Raw genomic sequence first — 27,808 nt, forward strand, 5'->3', positions numbered from 1 at the left:
CACAGAAATATAAAATTTACTGACTGGGTGTTTCTCACAGTAACTGTGGAGAAACAATTTCTTACTTGACCATCAAAAACAGAGGCCGTGAGAGAGGGTCTGATTAGACATCAGCTTATCAAACAGGTTCTGACCTAGATCTCAATGAGGTGGGAGCTCGAAGATCTGAGAAGGCTGGCCGGGTGAGCCAGGAGACGACCCCAGAGAGGATGGGACACGAAGGATTCCTGCAGGTGCCATGCTCGTTTCCAAGGCAGCGCAGGTGTCGTCCCGGCAGCCACCTCGGATCCCACCTCTGGCACCAAACTTTTGAGCTGGAAATAAACAAATGGGGTACAGAGCAAGTCTACTGAGCTACAGTTGCATTAATGCAGGAGCAGCACCCAAAGAGGTTTCTGCTCAAAAGCCTGAGCTGGGCAGCAGCTTCTAGGGCTGCTTGAGACCAAGGGAAGGTGAGGGGGAGAGGGGAGGGGTGAGGGTGATGGGCACGTGAGCTACGTGGACTACAGGACCACAGAGGGAGGGGCTGTCTGGGCAGGGGTCCTGGGGCCCAGTTCGTTAACTGGCAACAGGATGTTGGTGTGGGATTGTGGCCATGTGGTGGAGATGAGCAGCTTTGCTGGCGTCCGCCTGATTTCTTTGTTCTTCTCTCTGGGCTGGGGCAGGGTGTCTTTCAGCACTGCAAAGGATCACTGGTACGTCAGCCTGGTTCACTTAGCCTCTGGTTCTTCCTTGTAATCCCCTGGATAAAATGGAAGCGCAAGCTACTCGAGATGGTTGGTAAAATCATTTACCCTCCCAGGCTCACAGTGGGTAGTAAAGGCTGCGCAGCTCCTAGCGCCTCTGGGGGGGAATGAAGGGCCCATGACTTAGGACCCACCACATAACAGCAGACCTGGCTTTCTGCTGCTTTCTACTCTCCCTGTTTCAAGTCACCCTCATCGCTCCCCAAGGACTCTGCCTTCTGCCCTCAAGAACTGAGGGTTCTGTTTTTAAATCACCTCCAAAATGAAAATGATGAGAACGACAATAAAAAGGAATCATGTGCACCAATGCAAGTCAAAGGGGAAAGCCTGGTCAATTCAATAAATGGTGCTGGAACAACTAAATATATTTTAGGGGAAGAAGGGAATTTCAATATGTACCTTATACCACCAACAGAAAAAAGTCAAGGTGGATCAAAGACCTAAGCATAAAGGGTTCAAATTTGAAAGCACTTGGGGGGGTGGGGTGGAGAGTATCTTCATTATCTTGAGGTAAGCACAAGATTTCTTACACAGGAAAAGAACCACACTATAAAACAAAAAAAAACCTGATAAATTTGATACCGAAATTAAAATCTGCTCATGTGAAAACATCAGTAACAAAATGAAAAGCCAAACACTTGCGGTTCTGGCTGGGGAGGGGTGAGGAGTGGTAAATAAGATCTGGAATGTCCATCATTGGCAGAGCCAGTGCTGAGGCTCAGGTCAGCAAAACCAAAAACCCGAGCTAGTTTCTAATTCCTGTAAATGTCCAGATTGTCCAGAAAACCAAATTTGACTACAGCCAACCAACTGTCGGCACCTCAGCCCCTCGTTCTCACACCGGCTACCTTTGTCCTTCCTAGACAACCACCTGCTCCCCACCGTGTGAGACCCCTGGGTAAGGTGGAAACTTCCGGTCAGCCAGTCAAAAGCCTCCCTCGCTTTCCACGTTCGCCCGCAGTGCGGGTCTCCCTCCCGCCCCGCAGAGGTGCTGCCTTCTCCTTTCTGAACGGGCTGCCGCCCCATTCAAGAGCCACTCAACGGCGCTGTGAGATCCTAAATAGCAGGCAAGGTTTTTCTTCTGTCATGAGTACCAGACTCCCACTATCAGCAAATGCAAACCTCGAAAAATAAGTGAAATAACTGCTTTCAGGCACTGACACAACAGAGTGGTGATGGGGATAGAAAGGAAAGGGGAGGCAAATCCCACAGTGGCCAAGCTTTCTGCCTGCGGCAATTACCAAAGAACGTAGATGGACGCATCCAAAGAGGAGCAGGGAGTCAGGGGCAGCGGGGCAGCTGGCATCTGCGGGCAGCGTCTGCGGGCAGTGAGCGGGGCTGAGCAGCTTCTGCCGTCTGGAGACACTGGCCAAGTTCAGTGCTAACAAGCGCGTGAACCGGAAGAGAATGCAGGTGGGGCTGGAGGGGCGCGGGGGCAGACCGGCTAGTCCAGCCAATGGAGGGGCAGGCCTGGTCAGCTCGGGCACTGCCAGGCCTAGGGCAGGCTGGACCAGACACACGCTCAGAGGCGGCCAACCCTAACCAGAAGCCCTGAGAGGACGGCGCGAGCCCACCAGGACGTTAGCTAAGTGGCGGCACCAAGCACTCCTTAGAGCACGGCAGCCAAGTCCAGGCTCCCAAGTGCAGCCCCCGAAGTGGAGCGGCAGTGCAGCTCCTGGAGCAGACGTGGACCCACGCAGAACTGAAAGAGCCAGTGGAAACAGACAAAGGACGACAGAGCTCACGGAACCAACCAACGAGGACGCTGAAAAGGGAATATAGCTGCCATCAGGGACTGGGAAGAAAAGAGGATACAACGGGTGGACACACTGGGGAAACGCAGTGAAGAAGAAACCGTACAAAATAAACAAATGAACATGAAGAATGAGCCCTAAGGCAAACTATGGACTCGAATGAAGGATAGAATTATAAAGATTGGTTCATTAATTGTAACAAATATAACACATTAATGCAAAACGTTAATAATAGGGAAAACTGGGGGGATGAGAACTCCACTTTCTGCATGATTTTTCTAGAAGCCTACATATGCTATAAAAAATAAATAATAAATGAAAATTCTAGAACTCAAAAAAAATACAGTCTCTGACATGAAAGTTTTGATTGGCTTAACAACAGATTGGAAACTGGAGGAAAAGGATCAGTGAATTTGGAGGGAAGTCAATAGAAACCATCCAAACCAAAGCACAGAGAGGGAAAAAGGCCCAAGATAAACAAACAGCGCCTCACCGGCCTGGCAGTATCAAATGATCTAGCATAGGCATATTTGGAGTCTCCAGGGAGAGAAGAGAGAACATGGAAGGGGAAAATCCTGGAAAAAGTAATGGCTGTGCAGCGTGAGAAGCCGTTCACCGGTTCCTCAGAGAGATGAGCCTTGTGCTTCTCAAACCACCTGACCCAGCAGCCCCACTCCCAGGCGTGCACCCGAAGAGCTGAAAGCAGGGACGCCAGCAGAGCCTTGCGTGCCAGCGGCCATCAGAGGAGCCAAGCGGCGGGCGCAGCCCAAGTGTCCAGCGGCAGGTGCGTGGACACGCCCGATGTGGCCGGCCGCACGGTGGGCAGAACCGGGCATCAGAAGGAAGCAGGTGCCCGTGCACCCGCACGGAGGAGCCCGCAAGGCACAATGCTGAGCGGAAGAAACAAGCCGGACCAACAGTGTCCCCGCACTTGTGAGAAATATCCAGAAAGAGTCAAGCCAAAGAGGAGGCAGGCAGGGCGGGGGTCCCGGGGCGGGGGCGGGGCGCTCTGCTCACCAGGTGCAGAGTTTCTGTTTGGGGCGATGAAAAAGTTTTGGTAGTGAGTGGTGGTGACGGTAGCACAACATTGCAGATGTACTCAATGCCACTGAAACGTACACTTAAAAATGGTTACAATGGAAAACTGTAAGTTAAATAAATGAAGTTTTAAAATAAAAGTAATGGCCAAATATTTCAAACCTTGACACAAAAACCAAAGTTCAATGGACACCAAACAAGATAAACGTAAAGAAAACCACACGTAAGCGCACCCGGTCAGACTGCTGAAAACCCAGGACCAAAAGCCCAAAGCAGGGGCGTGGGGGCAGGTGCTGGCCGCGGGCGCGGGGAGGGGAGGGCGGCGAGGGCCCCCCCGGGCTGGGAGCGCAGGGCCTGCGGGGCGGAGCGGGAAGCCAGGCCGCAGATGGGCCCTGCGTCCCCCCGGCTGCGGGGCTGGGGGCTCGGAGACCCCTCCCGCGCGGGGTCCTCCCGAGAGGCGGGTCTATCCAGAAGCTTCTTTGGCCCCCCACCCCGCCCCAGGCCCGCCGAGCCCCCCCCCCTCCCGGCACTTCAACAGCCCCACGCCCCAGCTGCGCCTCGGCGGAGCCGCCACCTCTCCGCTTCCCTCTCGTTGTTCTGCCCCCGCCAGCCGGGCCCGAGGGCGGCGAGCTCCGCGCGGCCCCCTGAGCCCCCGCTGGGCCGGGGTCGCCGCGGAGGGGCTGGGCGTGCGGGAGGCTTCCCCGCGGCGCCGGCGCGGGAGCGTGGAGCGCGACCCGGGGCCCTTCGCAAGGCCTGGAGCCACCCGGGTCCCTGCGGCGGGTGCGCAGCGAGGTCCGCGCCCCGGGAGAGGCCGCGGTGGGGGCGCCCGGGGGTGCGGGGTGCGTGTGGCCTCGGGACGCCCCGCGGGCGGGGCTGGCCCGCAGAGAGGGCCGGGGCGCGGGGCTGGCAGGCGTTCGTGTCGGGCAGGGGTGTAGCCGTCGCCCGCCGGAGCCGTGCAAGGAGCGAGGTCACAAGGCGATGGGCTGCGCGGCGGTGGGCAAACGAGATGCCCTTTTCTCCAGCGCTGCAAGGAGGCTCGCGGCAGCCAGGTCGCAGCAGCAGGGAGAAGAGGGTGGGCGGCACCGGCCCGGCTGGCGGCCTGACCCCGGGCACTGCTGGGCCTGCTGCGGGGTCTTTCCAGCAGCCCTGACCCCCCGCGGTCAGAGCCCTGCTTCTGCCCTCTCCTCCTCTCCTCAGGGCTTGCGGTTCCAGGCAAGAGCCGCCATTAGGAAGCACCTACTGTGTGCTCCGCCTGAGCTCCCCATTTGATGGAGGGTTATGGGTTGAATTGTCCCCCAGAAAGGTGCGTTGGCGCCCCATCCCCCAGCACCTGCGGGGCTCACAGAGCCCAAGAGAGGCCGACCTGGCCCGCAGGTAAGCAAAGGAGAGACAGACAGATGCCGCAGGGGACGCGGGGACGGAGGGCGGAGGGCATTGCGAGCCAAGGGACCCCAGGACAGTGGGAGGACACGGGAAGGTGGCCGGGGTGAAGGCGGGGGGCTCCCTGCGGGTGTCGGGCAGCCCGCGCCGCCCGCACCTGGGTGCCAGGCCTCTGGCCCCAAGCCCCTGCTGCTCGTGGTGGTGGGAGAATTGCACCAATGCCGCCTGCTCCTCCCCTCCAGCCGCTGCCCTCCCTTCGAGGCGAGGCCGCCACCCAGCAGGACGGTCCTGGGAAGGCCGGCCCCGCCCTGCTCACCTGCAGGCCCCCACCACCGCCCTGGGTGCCGCCGGGCCTGGGCTGCTGGAGAGGGGCAGCCCGCACCCACTTGGGCCCACCGGCCCTCCTGACGGCCGCCGGCCCCGTGTGGGAGGCCAGGGCACCCCAGCCCCCCACCCTGAGCCCCTCAGCCCAGCCCAGACCAAATTACCCCGAAGGAATCCCGAGCTCGTGAGCAGGCGCTCTGGGCTTCTGGGTGCTTGGCTCTGCCGCATAAAAGCATTTAAGGACATGCCGTGGCGCAGGCGAGGGCTAGCGTTTATGAGAAAGAAGAGCAGTGCGCAGGGAAGTGGATGTGGCTCAAGTGATAGAGCATCCGCCTACCACACGGGAGGTCCAGGGTTCAAACCCCGGGCCTCCTGACCCGTGTGACAAGCCAGCCCACGCGCAGTGCTGATGTGTGCAAGAAGTGCCGTGCCACGCAGGGGTGTCCCCCACGTAGGGGAGCCCCAAAGGAGAGCTGCCACATGCGGAAAAAAAAAAAGTGCAGCCCACCCAGGAATGGCCCCGCACATATGGAGAACTGGCGCAGCAAGGTGATGCAACAGAAAGAGACACAGATTCTGGGTGCCACTGATAAGAATACAAGGGATGCAGAAAAACACAGCGAATGGACACAGAGAGCAGACAACGGGGGGGGGGAGAAATAAATAAAATCTTAAAAAAAGAAGTACACAGTCCAAGGCCGCGGGTGAGCCTGCTGTGGGGGCTCGGGCCGGGCCTCTGGAGACCTTCCCTTCCCCCTCCCTGATGCTGGGGAGGGGCCCCGTGGCTGGGATGCCCCCCACCTGCGAGCTCGCAGGGACAGTGGGGAGGCCTTTTTGTCTGGAGATACGTGGGGCTTCTCTCTGACCCCGGGGAGAGTTCCACGGGGGCCTCGTGGCCAGGTCGAGGGGGGTCTCTCCGGTTTTGTCCTTCGCAGCAGGGGGTTTCGGGGCGAGTTCCCCCCGGCCACGGTCTCTGCCGGGTCCCAGCGCCTTCCTTCTTTCCCTCCACTAACCTGCCCCCAGCACATTGGAAGGTGCCGCTGTAAGCCACTCAGTCTGAGCAGGCTCTCTCTACCTGGAACCCCTGCTGTTACTTTCTGTTATTTTCTCCCATTTCTCTTCCCTCCCTAGCTGAATAAATTATTGGCCTAACTCGCCCAGCATGTTCTTAAAATTCATTTCTGCAGCATAGCCAAGAACCTAAATAAAATCTGGTAACATATTTGGTGAGCCAGGCAGTTTATTGGTGAGTGAAACGACGACCTGCAGCCTGTCATGCCTTCCTTCGGTTCTCTGTTTTAGACGGGTTTGCGTAGGAGCGCCCGCAGGTTGTAATCCCGGGAGGGAAGGGGCTGGGGCTGCGGAATTCTCTGCGTCTGCACCGTGCGCGCCCCGCCTTGTTAGATCCGACCCCAGTCAGGAGCGCTGGGGCAAGGACAGGAGCTCACTGCCCGCTGCTCTTTCAAGCTGTTTTAGCAGCCAGAGGCCCTGCGCTCGGGGCAGCGACAGCCGCCTTCTCCCGCCCTCTCCAGAAGGAACGCAGCGGTAGTGGAGAGCCAGGGCTTAGCCCGCCCGGGCATTCCTCTCTGCCCACACCCAGCTACCCGGGGGGTGAGTGGGAAAGGGCGGGCAGAGCCAAGACGCAGCCCGGGAGATCCCCGTGCCCAGGGCGGCCACCTGACCAGAACACCCTTGCAATTTCTAGCCGTTACCGTATTTTACCTTTCTACTGAATCTCCTTTGCAGGTTTGTGTTAGGATGCTTTGGTCTGCTTTAAAAAGGTGTGAAAATAAAGTTCTTGTGGAAAAGGCCTTTGTTTAGCAAGGAAGCTATTGCCTCAGCCCCCAAAGCCTGTTAACTTTGTACAATTAACCTCTAATCTCTTAATGGCCTTTTGATAACTGGTTTAACTGGAAAACTGTCAGACAGTAAAGTCAGAACTACGGCTAAACTTAATAACTCTGGAAGGGGAGGAGGAAGAAGGGCAATTCCACTTGGCAGTTTCAGGTTGAAATCCAATCAGCCTGCTCCCCAAGTCCCGGCTGCCCCGGGAACGCCCCGGCAATGCCCCAGGGCAGGGAGCTCCGATTTCCTAGGGTGGTGGGAATCAAAGAGCAGCCAAAGGTTTCCTGAGCTTGAACTCAGGAACTTCTGTTTGGGTCGGTCTTGAACCCTGGAAAGTAGGGGTGCCGAGAACCAGAGCAGGAACCTGAATGCCCCCACCCCTTGGGCCCCTCCATTCAGAGAGCAGCCAAAGATCTCCTGGGACAAACGTCGCAGGTGCTTTGATTTGGGGCCGCTGCTCAGGCCTCCCAGGTGGCTTGGGCTCATTTATCTGACATCTGGAATCAGATACTCCCTAGACCTGCCCACAAGGGCACTTTGAGGCCAATTATGCCATGAAAATAAATATTCCCAGGACGCTGAGGCAGGGCTTCAGCTCCAAATTATATGGAGCAGTGAATTTAGTCGCTAGGACTGTGGGACCTCAGAACAGCCGACTACAGGGCGCTTCTTCATTCTTGCGAGGATAATGGGTGCAGTCTCCAGCCCACCAGCAAACTCCCCAGAGGAGTCTCTTCGGAATCAGGAAATTCTGCTACTTCCAGTCCACACGGCCACAGCAGAGCCAAGGTCAGCCTCTGCATGAAATGCTGAATTCCAGTTAAGCCAGCGTAAGAAAAGAGAACAGATAAATCTGAGGCCCAGAAACCTCATGTCATGTCTCCTTAAAGAAATTAGGGAATAAACCTCAAACTTCTCAGTTTAAACTCAGTTGTGTCTATAAAAGGTGTGAATAGTGAGCAACAGAAAAAAAACTCATGATCCATCAATTAAGATCAAAGCAGTCCTTGAAATGCTAAAGGTATAGAATTCTCTCTTCTGTTTTACTTTGTGCATACCCTTGTGTTCCACTTTGAAATCTGTGTTTAACGTTGTCAATTTGCTTGTGCCTAGGAAATCAGATTTGGGGTTCACCTGTTACAAATTGGATGACGGTAAAAGGTGACCTGAGAATGAGTCTTTGAGGGTCAATACTGTCTTGCTAGTGGATTCAATGTATAAATTACAAGTGAAATTATTTCAGCCACTAGAAAAAAAAAAGAAACATCACAAAGTTGTTACTAATAAAATTCTTGTGGCTTAGTTAATAAAGGTACTCAATTCACCTTCAGGTAAAAACTTACTAGAAACTGTAACTAAGAGTTAAGATCACTTATAGATGTATTTATGTTATAAAACAGCAGAAGGATAATAACTGAAATTATAATGGGGTAGATTTAGCCTGAACCTATTTTCAAAGTGTAAATTCTAAACTGACCTTACCTTCGTTTATGGTCACTTCAAGCCTAGCCTCACCCCTTGCCTTTGCTGATGGGTGTTTCATAACAGCTTCTGCGCCTGTAGCCCAGGGAAAAGCAGACGTGAGACATGCCTGTCCCCTGTCCTACAGGCATCAGCAGCCCTGCTTCCTCTCATGGCTCCAAGTGTGGGCTAAACTGCTGCCTGGGGGAATTCTTGACCCTCAGGGTTGAACGTCTGCTCTCTCGGTCCAGCAGCTGCTGGGGTCTTTTTGTCTCCGTGGACTGGGAAGTGAAGGAGGCCTCCTGCCTTGGCTGTCGGGGTTCCTAAAAGTGGCATTCATGAGAGAAACCAGCTTCCCTGAGGCTTCAGTAGCCTCAGTGACTGTACATAAAATTAGTCTTCTCATCCAAAGTCTGCTAAAGTCAAAGTAAAATATAAAGTTCTGAAACAAAGGAAAATTGTATTAAAGCATTGGGGATATTTTGGTTATAAGCCATTAGTTAAGAAACAAAATTCTTGTGCAAAACTATGTGGTCATAGTGCAAATTGAAAAAAAAAAAAAAACGTTTCAGGAGATCTTTCAAATCAGTTAAACTTATTTTGTAAAAAATGAAAGTTTTAAGTAAATTGTGTTTCTATTCATGTCTGCCTATTTGCTCAATGTGTAACTTCATATATCAGGGTAATAATATCAAATTAACAAATGATGAAAATTCTAAGTTCATATCTAGTGAACTTAAACGTAGGGCTGCCCTCTCTTAAATGCATAAAGTAAATTCCATTGGTTGCTAATTGTAATCTGAGGTAAATTAGCCAGTCTGTGGTTGTGGTCAATTATAAAGAGTTTGTAAAAGCATCTCTCAAACTGAAGCATTTAAATGACTCTGGTTCTAAGAAGCCTTTATTAACTAAAAACCTAGATTGATATTAATGGCAAAAAGTAACTTCATAGCGATGAAGCCTGTCTAAAAGTCACCTCAATGTGCATTCTCAAGTGCCGGTAATGAAAAGTTACCTTGATTCCACTGGGAATATTCAGTTTTCATTTTTAAAATGGGAAAAATCATTTTTCCTCTACTGCTAAGGTAAAATACCTGCTAATGTCTTCATGGTAAAAGTGGAGAAGTAAGCAAAGCCATTTGGTATGTAACACATTGCACTGGAAATGTTTAAAAGGTATATGAAAATCAAGAGATAAACTTCAGCATTGTCAAACTCTCTTGTGCATTCAGATCAGGCCTTGAATACATTGCAGGTTGCTCCTCCGTATAAATTATTGGCTAAATTTTTCACTGACCCCTCAAACAATAAAAATATCTACTACACCTCTGGTTATGCTCCTGCAGTTGATGGAAATTATGTTGCAGTTTCAAACTCCTGCAGCCAACAATGGCTCAGTACAGCCAAATGTACAATGGACATCGCCTCCAAACTGGCACCGTTCCATAGTGCCAGAGAGCGCCCTGCGCCAGCCAGCGAAACACTGCAAACTACCTTCTTAGCTCCTCTCGAGGATCAGCGATGCTGCGGCTTGCTCGCTGTGCAAAGGACATACCGAGTGGAGCCATAATCGCCAGAGTGCTGTGAGCAGAACTTAAATACAATTGGCGTCGTGGCCTGCTCCATGGAGAGAGAACATGTAAGGTACTGCAGACCTGAAACTTGAATCTATTAATTGCAGCTCAAAGAGAAACTCATGCCTTTAGTACGTTAATTAGTATTAAGAACTCTGCCTTTATCCTGGTCTAGATATGTGCCTGGTGATTACTGCGTTATCTTTTCTATTAGATCATGTACAGAAAAGCACTGACCATGTTAAAAGTCCTGGTAAACTTCATTTTCTGGGTAGTTAATGAACATGTCTGTAAAATAAAGGAATGGCCACCTTGCCTGAGAGCAGTGGGGCAACAACCCTTTTAATTGAGAAAGCCGCCAACCTAGCTTGACAGTGACCTCTCAGTCTTCACCCCACACCAGGTAAAGGATGTGCTTGAGGCCAGGGGCCGCCAGTGGCTCACAGGGAGCCAGTTAATTAAATACCAGCCTCAAATGCTAGACACTCTTGAAGTGCAAATAAGGGAGTGTCCAATTCTTAACCCGAGTACTCTATTACTGGTAGAGGGCCTCAAGTCAGATCCCGAGGGACCCCTGCTCCACTCCTGCCTTGAAACTCTTAACCAAAACTACTCAAGCAGGCCAGATTTAAAAGATGAGCCTCTTGTGAACCCAAACATGGAATGGTTCACAAATGGAAGCAGTTTTATTAAGGAAGGAATTAAAAAGGCAGGCCATGCAGTGATTTCTCAGTTTGAAACCATAAAAGCCAAAGCTCTTTCCCCTGGAACTTCAGTTCAGAAAGCAGAGCTAATTGCCCTTACCCGAAGTTTAAAACTAGCAGCTGGGAAATGGGCCAATATTTACACAGACTCTTAAGCATGCTTTCCCTGTCCTTCATGCTCACTCTGCTGTGTGGCAAGAACGAGGCTTGCTTACTAACTGTAGGTCACCTATTAAGTATAGGCAAGAAATCCTAGATTTACTAGAAGCCGTACTGTTGCCTCAAGAAATAGCAGTCGTGCATTGTCCAGGGCATCAGAAAACAGACACTGCTAGAGCAAAGGGAAATACTCGAGCTGAAGCAGCTGCTAAAGCAGCAGCACAAGCCCAGGTCTCCCTACTAGCCGTATTCCAACACCTGTCAGTTAATAACTCAGACAACGAGAGTCTTAACTATCCTCCCCCATTAAAGCTCCCTGTCCAGATGTGCGGATCACACCCTAGAAGGACTGGCAGACCCACGTGCCATCCCACCAGGTCTAAGTGTTTTCCCACCAGAAGCCAAACAGCAAACGTGGTGGCTAGAGCCCACGTTGGCCTCGCCCCTTAGAGATGGCCCGTGGGCAATCTTTCCTTACCCAGAACCTGAATCCCAGAAAACACAAGTGTTACCAGTATGTAAGAAACTTTACTCTCTAGTTCTGATTACTCCTACAGCTATTAAAGAAATTTCCAACTTGATGCACTAATCCTGAGTGAAATCAGCTGCCCAAGAAAGTGCCAGCTCACCAAGAGCACCTGACGGGGTGTACAAATGCCAGTCAAAAGAAAAAGCTACGTAGTGTCTGTGTCAAAGTCAGCTGTTCCCTCTAACTCTAGCCCAAATGCCTATTGCTAGAGGGAGAACAAACCAAACGTCGCCTTTTAAAAAACCCTTGTCTGTTTCCTTTTTAAAAGCCAATGTCCCTTCTCATCCCCCTCTAAGCTGCTGTAAGCATCACCAGCACCATTGAACACTGGGCTGGCAATCTCTACCAAACCCCACTGTCTATTTCAACTGCTCCCTGGAAAGAACTAGCAGCACAGATGAAACCAGCCGCGCCTCAGGAGCGCTGGAACAGCAAGCAGACTCTGGTGCTGTGCTGACACCAAGTCGCAGGCCCTTGACGTGCTGACTGCAGCCCAGGGAAGGGAATGTCCTCTCCTTAAGGAAAAATGTCATCTCTATGTAAGTAACTCTAAAACAGTCCTAGACAGTGTTCAAAACCTGCAAAATAAACCACCGATGTCAAGGAAATGCGGCCTTTATAGACCCCTGGCCTTTTCTACGCCTGTGGCCCGTGTCCTCTTAGTGGAGACGTGTATTCTCAAAATTCTAATTGAACTGATTTCTTCCAGGACCAGCATCTTGTGAGCCACACGGGGGCTTCCCCCAGCTTCCTACCGGATGCCAGGTCCCTCTTCCTCCAGGCGAGGTAGAGCAGCAAGGAGCTCTGCGCCTTTCAGGCAGGGTCTCGAGCCCCTAGCCAGCGGGAAGCAGCTACAGAAGAAAGGTCACCCTCCCTCTGCGCCGCTGTGAGGTTACAGGCGTAGAGCTCTGTGAGGGGGATGAAGCAGCCAGCAAGACAGCGAACAGGCGGATCTGGAACCCGGCAGAGTCCATGGGGACATCTGGAGCCCCCAAGATGGCTGCTGAGGACCCCCGCCCCCGGGATTCTGCTCCCCAGAACCCAGACTTCCTCCTGGGAGCCAGGAAAAGCCCGGGTGCTCCCTAGGGACTTCATCGTGGGCCCTGGCTGCGGGAGTGACGGGTGGGTGATCAGTCAAGACAGTGAGCAGCGGGAGCCTCCCCTGCCCTTAGCACAGGGGGAGCAATGAGCAGCTGGAGAGCCAGGCCCAGGCCCGAGCGCGCCCTCGCCCGGCTCTCCTGCCTCTGCACTCGCCCCTGTCCTTGCCTGCCGCTCTCGCCAAGTTTCCTCTGCCATGTGGCCTCGCAAGTAACCCTGGGAATTCATGATCTGTAATGCGGAGTTGTAGTCTGTACATCAGCCCTCTTCATCCCTTTTCACCCCCTTCGTCTCTACCTGGGACCCCTGCTCTAGTATTTTCTTCCATTTCTCTTCCCTCCCTACTGAATAAATCACTGGCCTAACTCACCCTGCGTGCTCTTGACGTTCATTTCTGCAGCACAGCCAAGGAGGTAACAACAGGCGAGGAGAGCCCAGCTGTGCCCGAGAGGGGCGGGGATGTGGGCTTGCCTCCTGGGTTTTTGTTACTCTGCTGTAATGCTGTAATGCGTAATGTTGTAATGCTGGCCGGGGCATTTCCGCAAGGCCTTCCGGGGCCTTGGAGTAGAGTCTCGCTGAGACAGCCTTCCACAGGCCCTGCGGCCTTCCTGGGTGTGTCCCAGCCTGCCCGGAAAGCTCAGCTGCTCCTCTACCTCATTGCAAAACAATTCCTGGACTCACTGAAACTTTTCCTCCAGGTGGGGCAAGGTGCTGTGAAGTGAGACACAGAAGCAGGAGGCGGGGCTGCCTCGCGGACCTGCAGCCCACCCCGAGAGGGACGTTCTGTTGTCCCCGCCCAGCCGGCTGGCAGGAGGCCTGGCAGGAAGCAGGCACAGCGTGGCAAGCTCAGGGCGGAGGTCCCAGAACCAGCGGGGCGGGCGCCGGCGGCCTGGGAGGGGCCCTGGGCTCCCTCTGGGCAGCAGGGCCCTCCAACCCCCTCTGCCCATCCCCAGGGAGGGAGTCAGGGGGTGGTGGGAGCAGCTGGCATGAGTGGAGTAGCTCCCGACCCCGCACACCCCACCCTGCCCTTGGCTGACCCTTGGCCCAGAAATCCCGGCAGGAGGGCCGGGGGAGGGGGGAGCCAGCCTGGGGGGTGGGCAGGAGGGAGGCCACAGGGGATTTGGGCCCCAAGGGGAAGCATCTGTGGGACCGGGTCCTGGGCAGCCTCGGGCCGGCCTGTCTGCTGACCCTGGCCGCGGGGTCCTGGGAAGAGGTCAAGGTGAGCTTTGAATGTCCTTTCATTGTAGAAAATGGGTAGTTACTAAGATTTTTCTAGAATGTTCATCCTTTCCTCATGTAATTTGACCCCAGTGCAGCGTAAATGCAGCGCTGGGGATGGATAATGGTGGCTCGGGTCACTGAAAGAAGTAGTGCGGGTGGGAGAGGTGAGGGCTACGTGGGGTGGAGGCTGGGGGGCGGGCTGTGACCCCGATGGGGCTGGAGAAGGAGCGGCAGGAGACGCGGGATGGTGGAGGGCGCAGCCTGGCCTCGCTGCCCGCAGCCTGCCCCGCTGCCCGGGAAACCGCAGAGCCGGGCCAAGCCGGCCACAGCCCAGGGCCACAGCCCACGGACGCACGGGTCGTGGGCGCGCTCGGGGCCTCCGTGCCCACCCTGCCAGCCTGGCTGCCACCAGGGCCCAGGAGTCGTGGCAGGAACCCGGGGGGTGGCCAGGCTGGGGCTGCAGTCCCGGGGAGTGGCCGGCCCGGGCCATGCCCAGAGCAGGGCGCCTCCCGCCGCGGGCCCTGCTTCCGGCAAGGCGCGGCCTCAGCTCTGCCCTGCCCGCTTCCCTTCGGCTGCCTCCCCCGCGTGTCCCCCCTGGCCCCGCGCCTCTGGCTCTCTACCGCCTGCCTCTGTCCCTCCCAGGGCAGGGCCCCCACTGCAGCTTGTCGCTGCCGCATCCTCAGCCAACCCCAGCCCCCACCTGGGCAGAGGGTGAAGCCAGGGGCAGGGTGGCGGTGAGGACTGTGCGACCCCTGAGCTCCTGGCCCTCCCCCCAGCTCTGTCTGTCCCGGGAACCAGGGCTGCGTGGCCAGGCCCCCTCGCGCCTTCCTGCCTGCCTCAGCACTCACTTCCTGCCTTCCTGCTACCGGGTCACGAGCCCCGGGGACAGCCGCTCCACCGGCTAACCCGGCACTTCTCGCTTGGGGTTAGCTCTAAGGAACAGAAATGCACACGGCGAGGTGCAGCCGCTGGCCTGCGGGGGCAGGCAGAGTGCAGGGTCTGCCCGTCCCGCCGTGGGCGGCACCTGCCCGCCACCAGGCGACTTCAGGGAGGGCCACGCGGCGCCCACTGCATGCGGGACGCTCACCACGGCCACGGCCTGGGGCCGCCTGGAGCCGGCCTGGCTGCAGAGGTGGGATCCCGCGGTGGCCCGCGAGGTGCTTTCCAGGAAGAGTTTTCTTGCAAAGGGAAGAAAAGAAACCGGCTGGCGGGGAGAGGGACGGCAGCACGGCCCTCCCCAGCACACGCGCGCACACACAGGAGGAATGTGCACAGACACACGGGCACAGGCGCGTGCCCCTGTATACACACGTGTACAGATGCTCATGCACAGGGCAGAAGTGCCCAGATGAGTGCCCACGTGTCCATGCACACACATGTATTCGACACAGGTGTACAAGCATGCATTATACACACATACACATGCACATACGTGTGCGCACACACATGCCTTACCCAGGCTCCCACAGGCTCCTGCCACCACCAGCAAGGACGCCCACGTCACCCAGCTAGTGGCTTCCAGAGCCCATCTGAAGCAGCCTGGCCTCGGGGCTCGGGGGCCACCTCCCACCACCCTCTCCTGGGATCTCCAGACCCGGGGCCCAGGCCGGAGCCCCCAGTCCCACCTCGCAGTACGGGCAAGGAGGGCTGGGATGGCATGACGACCCCAGCGAGGGGCAGGTGGCCGGCCCCCAGTGACCAGGACCGACGGGGCCCCGGGGCTGCCACGAGCATGGACGTTGCCACCTGGCACAGAGGTTTATTTTGTGTAACAGTTTCAGTGAGATGACTCCTGGGTCACGTGCCCACTTAGATTGCTCAATTCAGTGGTTTTCAGCCTGGACAGCATTGCCTAACCTTGCCACGACCAAGTTTAGAACGTTTCCATAGCCCCAAAAAGAAACCCTGTGTCCTCTAGCAGTGACTCCCGTTTCCCCTGTCCCCCAGTCCCAGGAACCACCCGTGCACTTTGTGGATTTGCTGATCCCAGACATTTTGCTGACCTCGTGATCTCCAGGTACGTCCGAGTCGTAGTGCGCAACGGCTGGTCATCTCCTCCCCAGTCTGCACGACACCCCGCTGTGTGGGCACGCCGCGCTTGGCTTACGCATTCATGAGCTCGTGGGCACTTTTTGGCTGTCATGAATCATGGCGTGAACGTGCGTGGGTTTTTTGACACCTAACCTCGTTTCTCCAGACTGTTTTCCTAGGAGTGGGACCGCCGGGTCACAAAGGCCGTCGAGGTTTAACTTTTGGAGGAACTGCAGCCCCAGGCCGCCGCCTTCTTCATTTCCCACCACGTGTCCCGGGTCCCGGTTTCTGCCCTGGTTACTTCCTGACTGTGATTGGAGCCATCCCCCTGGCCTGGCGTTGCCCTTCCGGCTCGCATTGTCCGGCGGCCTCTCACGGGCTGGCTGGCCATTTGCGCGCCCTCCTTGCCTGGAAACCACCAGCAGGCAAAGCGCGGGCGCGAGGGTAAGAGAAGGGAGCGACGGGGGCCCTGGGGGAGGGGCGCAGCGCGGCCACCCCGGCGGCCCGGGGGACGGAGGAGCTCAGGGGGCCCCAGGAGGGTGTGGGGGCCCCAGGGCAGGGGCTCAAGGGGCGCGCGTCCTGCTCGGTGCCCCTGGCCGCAGCCTGCGGGGGCGGGGCGCGGGGGCGGTTCCGGGCGCGGCGCGGCGGCGTCAGGTCCCCACGCTTTCGCTTTTGGGTCTGGACGCCTCCGGGTCGTCTGCGGGGCGGCTCCGGGCAGGGCAGGCGCCACCGGCGGCCTCCTTCGCGCCACGTGCCCCTGGGTGCCACGGTCTCGGTGAGTCGCGCTCCGCAGCCGCGGGCGCCCGCCCCGCGCCCCGCCGAGGGCACGGAGCTCCCCGGGACCCGGCCTGCGGCTGGGTCGCGACTGCTCCCGCGCAGCCCGCTGTCGGCTCGCGGTGGCCGCGGGGAGGCGGGCGGGACTGGTCCCCACGCCGCCCCGGGGAGGCGGCCCCTGTTCGGGGCGGGCGAGGGTGGCGCTGGGTTCGGCTCCTCTCTGAGGTCCGCCCTCCTCGCGCAGAGACCCCTCCGCGCTGGCGCCCGCGCCCCGGGTGCGTTCCCGACCCTCGAGGGGAGGCCGCACGCCCCTCCCGGGGCGCCTGTGCGCCAGACCTGGCCTTCCAAGGTGGCCCCCGAGCTTGGGGCACCAGAAGACCCTAGAAGCAGGGGCTGGGGGTGGGGAACCCCTGGCTGGGTGTGGGCATCTCTCAGTGTCCCAGAGGTCGCGGCTTGTTTCGTCCCGCCCCCGCAGCCCTCGCTCAGGGCTGTGACACGGGACGGGCACCTGCTCTACCCTGCGCAGAGGCGCGCGCGGCCCCAGGAAGCTGCCCGGGTGGGCGGCAGGCGGGCGTTTTGCTTCCTGTGCCAGTCGGCGCATGGTTAGGGGGTGCCGTTGGGGCGGGGGAGGGGGCGTGTCCCAGGCGGAGCCCCCAGCCAGGCGGGGAGGGGCCGCTGCCGGGGGAGGAGCTGGTCGCCATGGAGGCGTGCAGGCGCCACCCCCCAGCCCCCACCCCCACCCTGCGCCCCCCCCAGCCCTGCCTCTTGGCTGTCCTCAGGAGCATGGCCTTCGAGGGGGTGGCCCGGAGCGTGCTGCGGGAGCTGGACCGCAAGCGCGAGCTCATCGCGGTGGACAGCCTGCGCGCCTCCGCCACCTTCCGGCCCTACTGCCTGGTGAGCAGGAAGCCCCCGAGCTCGTGGTTCTGGAGACCCCGCTACACGTGCCTCAACCTGTCCATCACGGACATCCTGGAGCCTGGTGCCCCGGAGCCAGGTACCAGGTGGCCGCACCTGCTGGGGTGGGGTGGGGGAGCAGGTGGGGCCTCCTGCCACCTGGGCCCCGGGGCTCCCTGCTTCCAGAGAGCGCCTTCAAGGTCACACAGCCAGTCCCCAGAGCCGGGGGTCCCAGGGTAGGAGCCGGGCAGGCACGGGGCCTCAGGTCCACTCTGCCCCAGCCCTGCAGCCCAGCGGCCACTTCAAATTCCACGACTCCGTGGACGGGCAGCTGCAGGGCAAAGTGGAGCTGGACGCCCTGGGCCAAGGGCGCATCGCGGGCGGGGCCGCCGTGCTGGGCAGCTCCAGCGCCTCCACGGACGTGTGCATGCTGCGCGTGGAGCACGGCACATGGGAGGCCCTGCACCGGGAGAGGTGGGCGAATGCGGCCGGCTGGGGCTGGGAGCCTGCCCACAGTGGCGAGTGCATGGGGCCGAGGCAGGGGCCAGCGTGGGCCAGGGCGGCGGGTGGCCAGGAGGAGGCAAGGCCTGAGGGCAGGAGGTTGGGTGGGGGTCCCCGGCTGGGCTCTGGGGTGGATGGACAAGGGCACTCGGATTGAGCTTACGACAGAACTGTGAGATCTGAACCCGGCGGGGGGCAGACAGCGGAGCCTGGAGGAGGGTGGGGGTGGGCTCACCCCTGGCCCTCGTCCGTCCTCCCCACCCGCCCTGAGGATGCCAGGGGCCACGCCTGGGAGTCCCCAAAGCCCTGGGCCCCTCCCTGCTTCCCTCCAGCCGGCAAGCATGAAGCGTTCCTGAGAGCAGTGGGCCGGTGCGGGGGCGCGGCCAGCGTGGGGGAGCCGGGCGGGGCCTGGGGTGAGCCCCCTGCGCTGCCTACCCAGGCGCCTGCGGCAGCCAGAGCACAAGGTCCTGCAGCAGCTCAGGCACCGCGGGGACAACCTGTTCGTGGTGACAGAGGTGCTGCAGACGCAGAAGGAGGTGGAGATCACCAGGACCCAGAAGCAGGAAGGCTCGGGCCAGTTTGCGCTGCCCGGGGCCATCTGCCTGCAGGTGCGTGAGCAGCCGCGGCGGGAGGGCAGGGGGCAGCGTCCCAGGCGGCGGGCTGGGCTCGGCCGGCGCCCCTCGGGGCATGCTGCGCCTCCCCGTGTTCTGTGACCCTCCTCAGGACCCCCGGCCGTACCCCAACCCTACTGCCAATCCCAAAACGACACGGCGGTGGGCAGCTCCCCGCCTCTGCTCGCCGCTGCCCACGGCGTCTGCTGGCACCGCCGGTGTCCTGCCCCCAGTCCCCCCAGAGCCCTCGTCCACCCCCCAGGGCGAGGGCCAGGGCCACCGGAGCCACAAGAAGACGGTCACCATCCCCGCCGGCAGCACCCTCGCCTTCCAGGTGGCTCAGCTGGTGATCGGCTCCGACTGGGGTGAGTGGGCTTGGGGGGTCTTGCGGGCCCAGGCCCCTGGAGCACCCTCAGTGAGGGGGCGGGTCGGAGGTGCCGCTGGGGGTGCAGCACACCCGGCTGCGGGGAGGCCCAGCTGCCTGTTCCACCGTGCTCCTGCCTCCTGCAGAGATCGTCTTCTTCCCAGACAAGAAGCAGAGAAGCTTCCAGCCGCCTGAGGAAGGTGAGGCTGCAGTGCCCCACCGGGCCCTGGGATGTGCCACTGGGCGGCCTGCAGACGCACACGGGGGACCCGCCCCCCAACCTGCCCTGACCAGGCCCACCCCCGCCCCCCACGCACCCCCAGCCCGCAGGGAGCAGCACCAGCCGGCCTCGTGCTTCCTGTCTCCGATCAGGATCATCTGGCGCGGCTTCCCGTTCCAGGCAGGTCGGTGCCTCCCGGCCGCCCCTGGGCCTCCGGATGGGGTCCCCCACTGGGCCCGGTCTTGGGGGGCTGCCCTTCCTGACCCGGGTTCTCTAGGGCCCCTGGATGACCCCAGCCCTCCGTTCCCCCAGATGGGGTTGCCGAGGAGGGGGCTGTGGTCACTGAGGACTTGCAGGGCCTGCGGGCGGAGCTGGGGGCCCAGTGCCGGGGCCTGGAGTGCTTGTCGGGGGACCTGTGCCAGGTGCTGCGGGCGGCCCTGGGCCAGCTGCTTCAGGACGCGCCGGCCCTGCAGGCGACAGAGGCGGCGGTGAGCAGGCGGGCAGGCAGGGGGCTGGGGGCCCGGGGGGTTGGCGGGTGCCCGGGGGCTGGAGGGCCAGTTCTGCAGGCCACGGAGGCGGAGGTGAGCAGGCTGCGGCGTTGGAGGGGGGGGCGGGGGTCCGGCCAAGCAGGCCACAGAGGCTGGGGGTCGGGGCCGGGGGTCAGGAGACTGGGGGCCGGGGAGCCGGCCCTGCTCACTGCCCTGTCCCTTGCCCAGCTGGAGCAGGGCCTGTGCTGTGACCGGCTAGAGCCGCAGGATGGCCCGGGGGGCGCGGTCCTCGAGTGCCTGGTGCTTCCCTCCAGAGAAGTGGTGCAGGAGCTCGCCGTCCCTGTCCTCTACCTGCTGGGGGCCCTGGCCGGTGAGGGGCGTTGGGGGTGGGCAGGGTGGGCACCCCAGGAGCGGCACGGAGGGCAGTGGCCTGTGGTCTGCCCCGGCCGGGGCTTTCCAGAAACCCCTCTTACCCTCGGCCTCTCTCCAGTGCTGAGTGAAGGCCAGCAGCTGCTGATGGCCCAGGCGCTGGACACAGGGGCCCTGCAGGGCCCGCTGGAGCTGGTGAGAGGGGAAGGGCCGGTGGGCTGCCCTGGGGAGGTGGGTGGGTGCTGGGGTCCTGGGGCCCTCCCGCCTAACCATTACCCGCCCTGTCCTGGCAGGTGGAGAGCATCCTGGAGCAGAGTGAACCGTGGCAGGAGCCCACGGACGTGTCCCTGCCGCCAGGGCTCCTGGAGGGCGGCTGGGAGGAGGGGGCGCCCACCTGGGCCCTGCTGGAGGCGTGCGGCCTCAGGCTGCAGCGGGGTGCCCCCCAGGTGTGCTGGGAGCCCCAGGCGCAGGCCCAGGTGTGCGCGCTCTACGTCTCCCTGGCGCTGCTCGTGCAGCTGAACCAGGACCCCAGCTAGCCTGCCTGCTGCGGCGGGTGAGGCAGGGGCAGTGCTCGGGCCCAGGCCAGCCCACCCGTGGGGCCAGCTCCCCACCTGGCCCGGGAGTCGGGGGAGCTCAATAAACGGGGGACGCACCAAGGAAGACTGGCCTCTGGTTTCTGAGGGGCCCTGGATCTGGAGGAGGGAGGGGAGGGGCTGTGCCCACCCTGGGTAGGGAGGGCCGTGGGTCTCCCTATGGCGCAAGCGTGTCCCGGGCCCGCCCCTGCCTGCCACCTGGACCGCGGACCCGATTCCAGAAGGGGAGCCTGCCCCCCGCCCCTGCCTGCCACCTGGACCGCGGGCCCGATTCCAGAAGGGGAGCCTGCCCCCCGCTCGCGCCCACCCCCTCGGGTGCAGGTTGGTCTCATGCGTGCCCCCTGGGGGCAGGACGTAGGCTGAACCGGGGTCCCCTCCGGGGTGGGTCCCTGTCCGGGTGTGGAAGGAAGCTCTGCTCTGGGGTCTCAGGAAGTTGCCGCGGGGGCGGTGGGGGCTGCTGGCCGCTCGAGCAGGTGTGCTGGAGAGCAGGCGGGCCCTGCACCCCGGGGGCGCACGGGGTCCTGGAGGAGCGGGGGGGCGTCTTAGAGAGGCGCCTTCCGTCCCTGCTGGGGCCGCGGGCCTGCCCCGCTCCTCCTGAGCGGCGCCTGGGCGCAGGTCTCCCCGTGCTGGGTGGCGGGTCCCGCCCCCGTGGGAATCCAGGACCTCGGGGCGCCTGGAGGAGCGGCCCCCTCTTGAGGAGGGGTGTGGAGTCTCTGCTGGGCCGCCGGGGGGCTTCAGCAGCCAGGGGCAAGCTGCCTCGCCGTGGGGGCAGTTGCCACGGCCCCCCCATGGCCAGCCTCGGCGCCCCCGTCACAGTGCACCTCGACGTCCAACCCGCGGGACTCCCCGGGGAAAGCACGGCGGGTTCCACCTAGGCTGGGAAGTTCCCCCCCAGAAAAGCCCGGAACCCGGCCCAGCAGGGAGGGCCGACAACTGAATACCCCAAAACAACACGGCCATGGGCAGCTCCCGCCTCTGCTCGCCGCTGCCCACGGCATCCGCTGGCACCGCCGGGTTCCACCTGGGCTGGGAAGTTTCCCCCCAGAAAAGCCTGGAACCCAGCCCAGCAGTGAGGGCCGACGACCGAATACCCCCGAGGCAGGTCCCTGCCGCCTAGAGACCCCCGCACCCTTCAAGTGGGAAGCTCCACGGGTGTCTGGATGGGTGCCCGAGAGCTGGTGAGCGCACCAGACGCCACAAGCTGCCCCAAACAGCTCCTCGTGCGGAACGTGCGTCTTACCGCAGTAAAATACGGACCCATCTGAACCAAGAACCAAGAGCTCCCTTTAGATCCACTCTGAAAGGTGGACCCCGGGAGAACGGGGCCTGGGACGGGCACTGCTGCTGGGGCCCGGAGACCCTCCAGGCCAGGCGATGAGACGGGCCGCGCCGCAGCCCCACCGCTGGGCCCCGGGGTCCTGGGACCACCAGCGCCCATGGCCCACGCAGCCGAGCCAGCGGGAGCGTCTGAGCAGGACTGGCCGAGCTTGCCTGGGCGGGAAGGCGTCACCTGGAGAACAGGTTTGGGGAACTGAGTCACCCCCCAAAGGCCTGCTCAGGTCCCACCTGGCCTAGAGATCTTGGGCGAAGGTGCCGAGCTGAGCGAGGGCGGCCCTCAGCCAGCGTGGCCGCGGTTCTCACAAGCAAGGGGAACCGGACGTGGGAGAAGCCGGAAGCCAACGGAATCCGGAAAAGCCAAGGACCCCCAGGGCTGGTCAGCAAGGCCGGCCCTGGGGGAAGCCAGCAGCAGCTCCGAATCCCCGGGCAGGGCAGTCCCGCCGCTGGAGAACATCTGGGTCAGCAGCCGAGAAACCAGGGGGCTCCGTCAGCAGCAGGGCGGGGCCGCAGCCCCCCGGCCCTCCCATTTGCGCGTTTACCACCAGGAGCCTCTCCCGGGCGGTCGCGCAGGCCCTGGTCGTCTCGGCCTGGGGAGGTGCTGGCCCTGGGCCAGGGCCGGGCCGCGAGTCCTGGAGCCCGGGCGGCCTCGGGAGCCCAGCCTGGCCAGGCCCGCCCGCCTGGGGTCTTGTGGGCTTCGGGCTTCGGAGGCCCAGGCGGGGCCCGAGGACTGGCTGAAGCGCGCCTTGCTGGCGGGCCGTCCGGGGCAGGGGGACGTGTTCACGGCTGCAGTCCCTGGGAGGGACGGCCTGCGCCCCAAACGCGGCCTCCTACAGGGCCGGACATGAGGATCCCGGGGACGGACCTGCCCCTGGAGGGGGAGGCGGGTGCCACCTGCTCACACACCTGCCAAGCCCACAGCTGCTCTCCCACGGGGGGCTCCGTGGGCGCCCCCTCGGACCTGCCCGCTGGACCGCCAGGCCTCGCCCTGCTGTGAAGGAGGAGTGGGAGGGGGCCCCTTCGGGATGGGGCACCCCAGGCTTCTGGCTCCTGCTGTCCAGGAGAGGGGAGGGGCCGGGCTGGCTTGTCCCCTCGGGGCTGCCCTGAGGGGTCCACTCAGGCCACTCTGAGCCTGGACCTGCCCCAGACCTTGGGGGGCAGGGGAGCCACGGTGGGGCAGGAGGGCCCACGGGGCTCATGTCCAGCCCCCGCTGCCCCAGGTGCTCCTCCCCGAGCTCGTCTCCTGCCCCATCCGTTTCCAGGCTGCCAAACATGAATTGTGCACTTGTGTTCTGGCCTGGTCGCTGTATTGGAGCTGTGTTTGAATTCCAGACCAGTCACCAATACCCAGTAATTGTTCTGCAGAAATAAGAGCGGGAGGAGTCTGTGCTGCGTTAAGGCGTGCAATCATAGTCGCTTCCTCTGTCCACCAGGTTTTAAATTGCAAAAACTCAGCCGGGCTTAAAACAGTTCCAGCCAGCATGTCCCAACCCCAGGGGATAAGTCGGCCAGCTTGAGCCAGCCCTGCAGTAAGTCGAAAGTGTGAGGACTGTTAGTTCCAAATTATGCACAGCCTTGTTTAAGTTCTTTCAGAATTTTAAATGGCAGGGGTTCATGATGAAAACTATATCCTCCTTGAGGGTTGTTTGCCTCTGGGGAAATTGTTGAATGTGTACGGGGAAAGCTGTTAGTAATCGCATTGCTACAGGATCCCCCTGCCGAGATCCTTGCAGGAAACAACGCATTAAAGGAGTAGTTGGAACTGGATTAGGTACAAATACGTTGTCAATGGCATCAGTAAATGTTCCCGGGGCTGTCGGCATTGTAACCGGGGGACCATAGGGGCTACATTACACCAATTAGGGTAGATGCTGGCTTTAGAAATATTCAGTGTAGACATGCGCTTAGGCAGAAAGGGGTGAGTTCCTGTCTCATTGGGGGGCTCATCCTCACCCTTGTCCTCTCTGCAATCTGTTGCCCCAAAGCCCACACCGACAGTGGGATAGTCTCTCCTTTTTGGTGTGCTCTATGTAGTGCCTTCATTACCTGTTTCCACTGTTTAAGATTTAAAAGATTTTTTCCTCATGGCTGAAACCAGTAACAGTGTTTTTGTACTAGAGCAAAAAGTTCAAGTAAATCAGCAGTTTCCACTGAGATTCCAACAGTATTTAGAAGAGTCTTTAGTACCTGTGACTATTCTTCCAGATGTCCTGGTTGATTTCCCATACCCTGATGCTAGCGGAAAGCAAAATTAAGATTCTTACCACTGTATGGTCAGACTTGAGTCACCTTTCGAAGGACGCCTCAATCTTCCAGGAAGGTTTTCAGTTCTGCGTTCCCGATACTGCCGAGGAAGAATCTCTGCTGCAGTCACTGCTTTGGGCCCCACGTTGGGCACCTGATGTCGGAGTCATGGACCCAAAGGGTATCGGGAATCAAAGGCAAAGAGAGATTGGGATTAGGGGATCTGTGAGCACTGAAGCCTCAAGCTCATCAGACGAGTTTATTAGTCTCAGGGGCTTCTTTATATACCCCAAGCAATCATGAGAACCAGCAACTATCCTAGCTAACTCTTCCCATTACCTCAACCTGTGTAACACAATGGATCAAAAGCTATGATTATCATTCAGAGTACAGAATTTCAGTGTTCTCTGATATTGTTGAGAAAGCATACCCATGAATCTTGTTGCCCAGGTTGTGTTCCACCTAGTCCTCGTTCCGCCTGAGTGTACATCTCCTTGTAGATTTAGGACCTGCAGAGACAGCTATGGAGACAGCATGACTCGGTGGTCAAGGAAGTAACTTGCTTCCCTGGAAACAACACGCCTTTGTTTCCCACAATCTTCCCCCGTTAAAGTCCCCTGTCCAGATGTGCGGATCATACCCTGGAAGGACTGGCAGACCCACGTGCCATCCCACCAGGTCTACGTGTTTTCCCACCAGAAGAGAAACAGCAGACGAGGTGGCTAGAGCCCACGTTGGCCTAGCCCCTTTGAGATGGCCCGTGGGCAATCTTTCCTTACCCAGAACCTGAAAATCACAGAAAACACAAGAGTTACCAGTATGAAAGAAACTTTACTCTCTAGTTCTGATTACTCCTACAATTTCCAACTTGGTGCACTAATCCTGAATGAAACCAGCTGCCCAAGAAAGTGCCAGCTCACCAAGAGCACCTGACAGGGTGCACAAATGCCAGGCATTGGACGGCCTAAACTACCTCTGCAAAAGAAAAAGCTACGTAGTGTCTGTGTCAAAGTCAGCTGTTCCCTCTAACTCTAGCCCAAACGCCTATTGCTAGAGGGAGAACAAACCAAATGTTGCCTTTAAAAAAACCCTTGTCTGTTTCCTTTTTAAAAGCCAATGTCCCTTCTCATCCCCCTCAGCTGCTGTAAGCATCACCAGCACCATCGAACACTGGGCTGGCAATCTCTACCAAACCCCACTGTCTATTTCAACTGCTCCCTGGAAAGAACTAGCAGCACAGATGAAACCAGCCGCGCCTCAGGAGCGCTGGAACAGCAAGCAGACTCTGGCTGCTGTGGTGATGCTGTTGTAGAATTTGAGAGAGGTTCAATTATTTGCGTATAGAGAGGCCAGGACTCAGGAATGATTTTGAGAAGGAAAAACAGTTTATTGATGGCTGGCCGGACTCGGGAGCTTTCTGTTTCAATCCCGAGCCCCGAATAAGATTTTCAAATGTCTTTTATACAGAGAGGAAAGGCCAAACGGTCCCTTTGTTTCAGTTCTCAATAGGCTTGAATTAGCATATATATCTCCCACATCTTAGGTAAGCTTTTAGCATGGACTCCAGACATTCTAGGTAAGCTCTTAGCATATTTGGTTTACATTTCCCTAAATACTTAAAGTTTATAGACCTTGCATTGTTAAACTGTTTGCTGGGCCTGGAGTCGTTGCCATTGTCACTAAGGGCAGGACTGCAGCCTCTTAAGTCACACCCAGAAGTCTGACAGCTTAGGTTATCTCTGAAGAGACAAAGAGCCCCCCACCCAGAGCCCACATCAATGCCAAATCGCAGGGCCCTTGACCTGCTGACTGCATCACAGGGAAGGGAATGTCCTCTCCTGAAGGAAAAATGTCATCTCTAAGTCAGTTACTCTAAAACAGTCCTAGACAGTGTTCAAAACCTGCAAAATAAACCCCCTGATGTCAGAGAAATGCGGCCTTTATAGACCCCTGGCCTTTTCTACGCCTGTGGCCCGTGTCCTCTTAGTGGAGATGTGTATTCTCAAAATTCTAATTGAACTGATTTCTTCCAGGACCAGCATCTTGTGAGCGACACGGGGGCTTCCCCCAGCTTCCTACAGGATGCCAGGTCCCTCTTCCTACGGGCGAGGTAGAGCAGCAAGGAGCTCTGCGCCTTTCAGGCAGGGTCTCGAGCCCCTAGCCAGCGGGAAGCAGCTACAGAAGAAAGGTCACCCTCCCTCTGCGCCGCTGTGAGGTTACAGGCGTAGAGCTCTGTGAGGGGGATGAAGCAGCCAGCAAGACAGCGAACAGGCGGATCTGGAACCCGGCAGAGTCCACGTGGACATCTGGAGCCCCCAAGATGGCTGCTGAGGACCCCTGTCCCCGGGATTCTGCTACCCAGAACCCAGACTTCCTCCTGGGAGCCAGGAAAAGCCCGGGTGCTCCCTAGGGACTTCATCGTGGGCCCTGGCTGAGGGAGTGATGGGTGGGGTGATCAGTCAAGACAGTGAGCAGCGGGAGCCTCCCCTGCCCTTAGCACAGGGGGAGCAATGAGCAGCTGGAGAGCCAGGCCCAGGCCCGAGCGCGCCCTCGCCCGGCTCTCCTGCCTCTGCACTCGCCCCTGTCCTTGCCTGCCGCTCTCGCCAAGTTTCCTCTGCCATGTGGCCTCGCAAGTAACCCTGGGATTCATAATCTGTAATGCGGAGTTGTAGCCTGTACATCAGCCCTCTTCATCCCTTTTCACCCCCTTCCTCTCTACCCGGGACCCCTGCTCTGTTGTTTTCTCCCATTTCTCTTCCCTCCCTACTGAATAAATCACTGACCTTACTCACCCTGCGTCCTCTTGACGTTCATTTCTGTAGCATCGCCAAGGACCTAGATAAAATCCAGTAACAACATGAGAGGAGAGCACAGCTGCTTCCTGAGCGGGGCGAGGATGTGGACTCGCCTCCTGGGTTTTTGTTACTCTGCTGGCCGGGGCATTTCCGCAAGGCCTTGGGGGGCCTTCCAGTCGAGACTCGCTGAGACAGCCTTCCACAGGCCCTGCGGCCCTCCTGGGTGTGTCCCAACCTGCCCGGAAAGCTCGCGGCTCCTTTACCTCATTGCAAAACAATTCCTGGACTCACTGCACCTTTTCCTCCAGGTGGGGCAAGGTGCTATGAAGTGGGACACAGAAGCAGGAGGCCGTGCTGCCCAGCAGACCTGCAGCCGACCCAGAAAAGGACGTTCTGTGGCCCCTGCCCAGCCAGCTGGCAGGAAGCAGGCACAGCGTGGCAAGCTCAGGGCCCAGTTCCCAGAACCAGCAGGGCGGGTGCCGGCGGCCTGGGAGGGGTCCTGGGCTCCCTCTGGGCAGCAGGGCCCTCCAACCCCCTCTGCCCACCCCCAGGGAGGGAGTCAGGGGGTGGTGGGAGCAGCTGGCATGAGTGGAGTAGCTCCCGACCCCGCACACCCCACCCTGCCCTTGGCTGACCCTTGGCCCAGAAATCCCGGCAGGAGGGCCGGGGGAGGGGGGAGCCAGCCTGGGGGTGGACAGGAGGGAGGCCACAGGGGATTCGGGCCCCAAGGGGAAGCATCTGTGGGACCGGGTCCTG

At 59.3% G+C, this 27,808-nt stretch overlaps 2 protein-coding genes across 11 annotated transcripts; one reads left to right on the plus strand and one right to left on the minus strand.

Moving 5' to 3' along the window:
* LOC131273326 (proline-rich protein HaeIII subfamily 1-like) lies at window positions 1-27,502 on the minus strand. 9 transcript variants are annotated; one of them, XR_011645725.1, is made up of 5 exons: window positions 27,316-27,499; window positions 27,050-27,092; window positions 24,688-24,766; window positions 24,278-24,411; window positions 1-742 (listed from the first exon to the last, which is right to left on the minus strand). XR_011645725.1 is itself a non-coding variant. In XM_071208072.1 (2 exons), exon 1 carries the CDS (start codon window positions 17,237-17,239, stop codon window positions 16,079-16,081), a length of 1,161 nt encoding a protein of 386 aa, XP_071064173.1. In that variant the 5' UTR covers window positions 17,240-17,395; the 3' UTR covers window positions 1-742; window positions 15,837-16,078. The 9 variants fall into 9 exon arrangements, 1 of the variants encoding a protein (XP_071064173.1); XR_011645723.1 differs by having other exon boundaries at window positions 27,041-27,092; XR_011645722.1 differs by having other exon boundaries at window positions 24,688-24,778; window positions 27,316-27,496.
* Window positions 16,181-20,741, plus strand: LOC101414994 (gasdermin-D). Of its 2 annotated transcripts, none has more exons than XM_058276131.2 (11): window positions 16,181-16,308; window positions 17,418-17,632; window positions 17,814-18,006; window positions 18,473-18,641; window positions 18,907-19,009; window positions 19,155-19,208; window positions 19,332-19,412; window positions 19,541-19,716; window positions 19,945-20,086; window positions 20,207-20,280; window positions 20,379-20,741. In XM_058276131.2, exons 2-11 carry the CDS (start codon window positions 17,422-17,424, stop codon window positions 20,619-20,621), a joined length of 1,446 nt encoding a protein of 481 aa, XP_058132114.1. In that variant the 5' UTR covers window positions 16,181-16,308; window positions 17,418-17,421; the 3' UTR covers window positions 20,622-20,741. The 2 variants fall into 2 exon arrangements, with proteins under 2 accessions (XP_058132114.1, XP_058132113.1); XM_058276130.1 differs by lacking the exon at window positions 16,181-16,308 and adding an exon at window positions 16,530-16,639.
* Window positions 27,503-27,808: the final 306 nt, after the last annotated feature.

Source organism: Dasypus novemcinctus, chromosome 14 (assembly GCF_030445035.2).
Source record: "Dasypus novemcinctus isolate mDasNov1 chromosome 14, mDasNov1.1.hap2, whole genome shotgun sequence".
In the NCBI taxonomy this organism is placed as follows: Eukaryota; Metazoa; Chordata; class Mammalia; order Cingulata; family Dasypodidae; genus Dasypus; species Dasypus novemcinctus.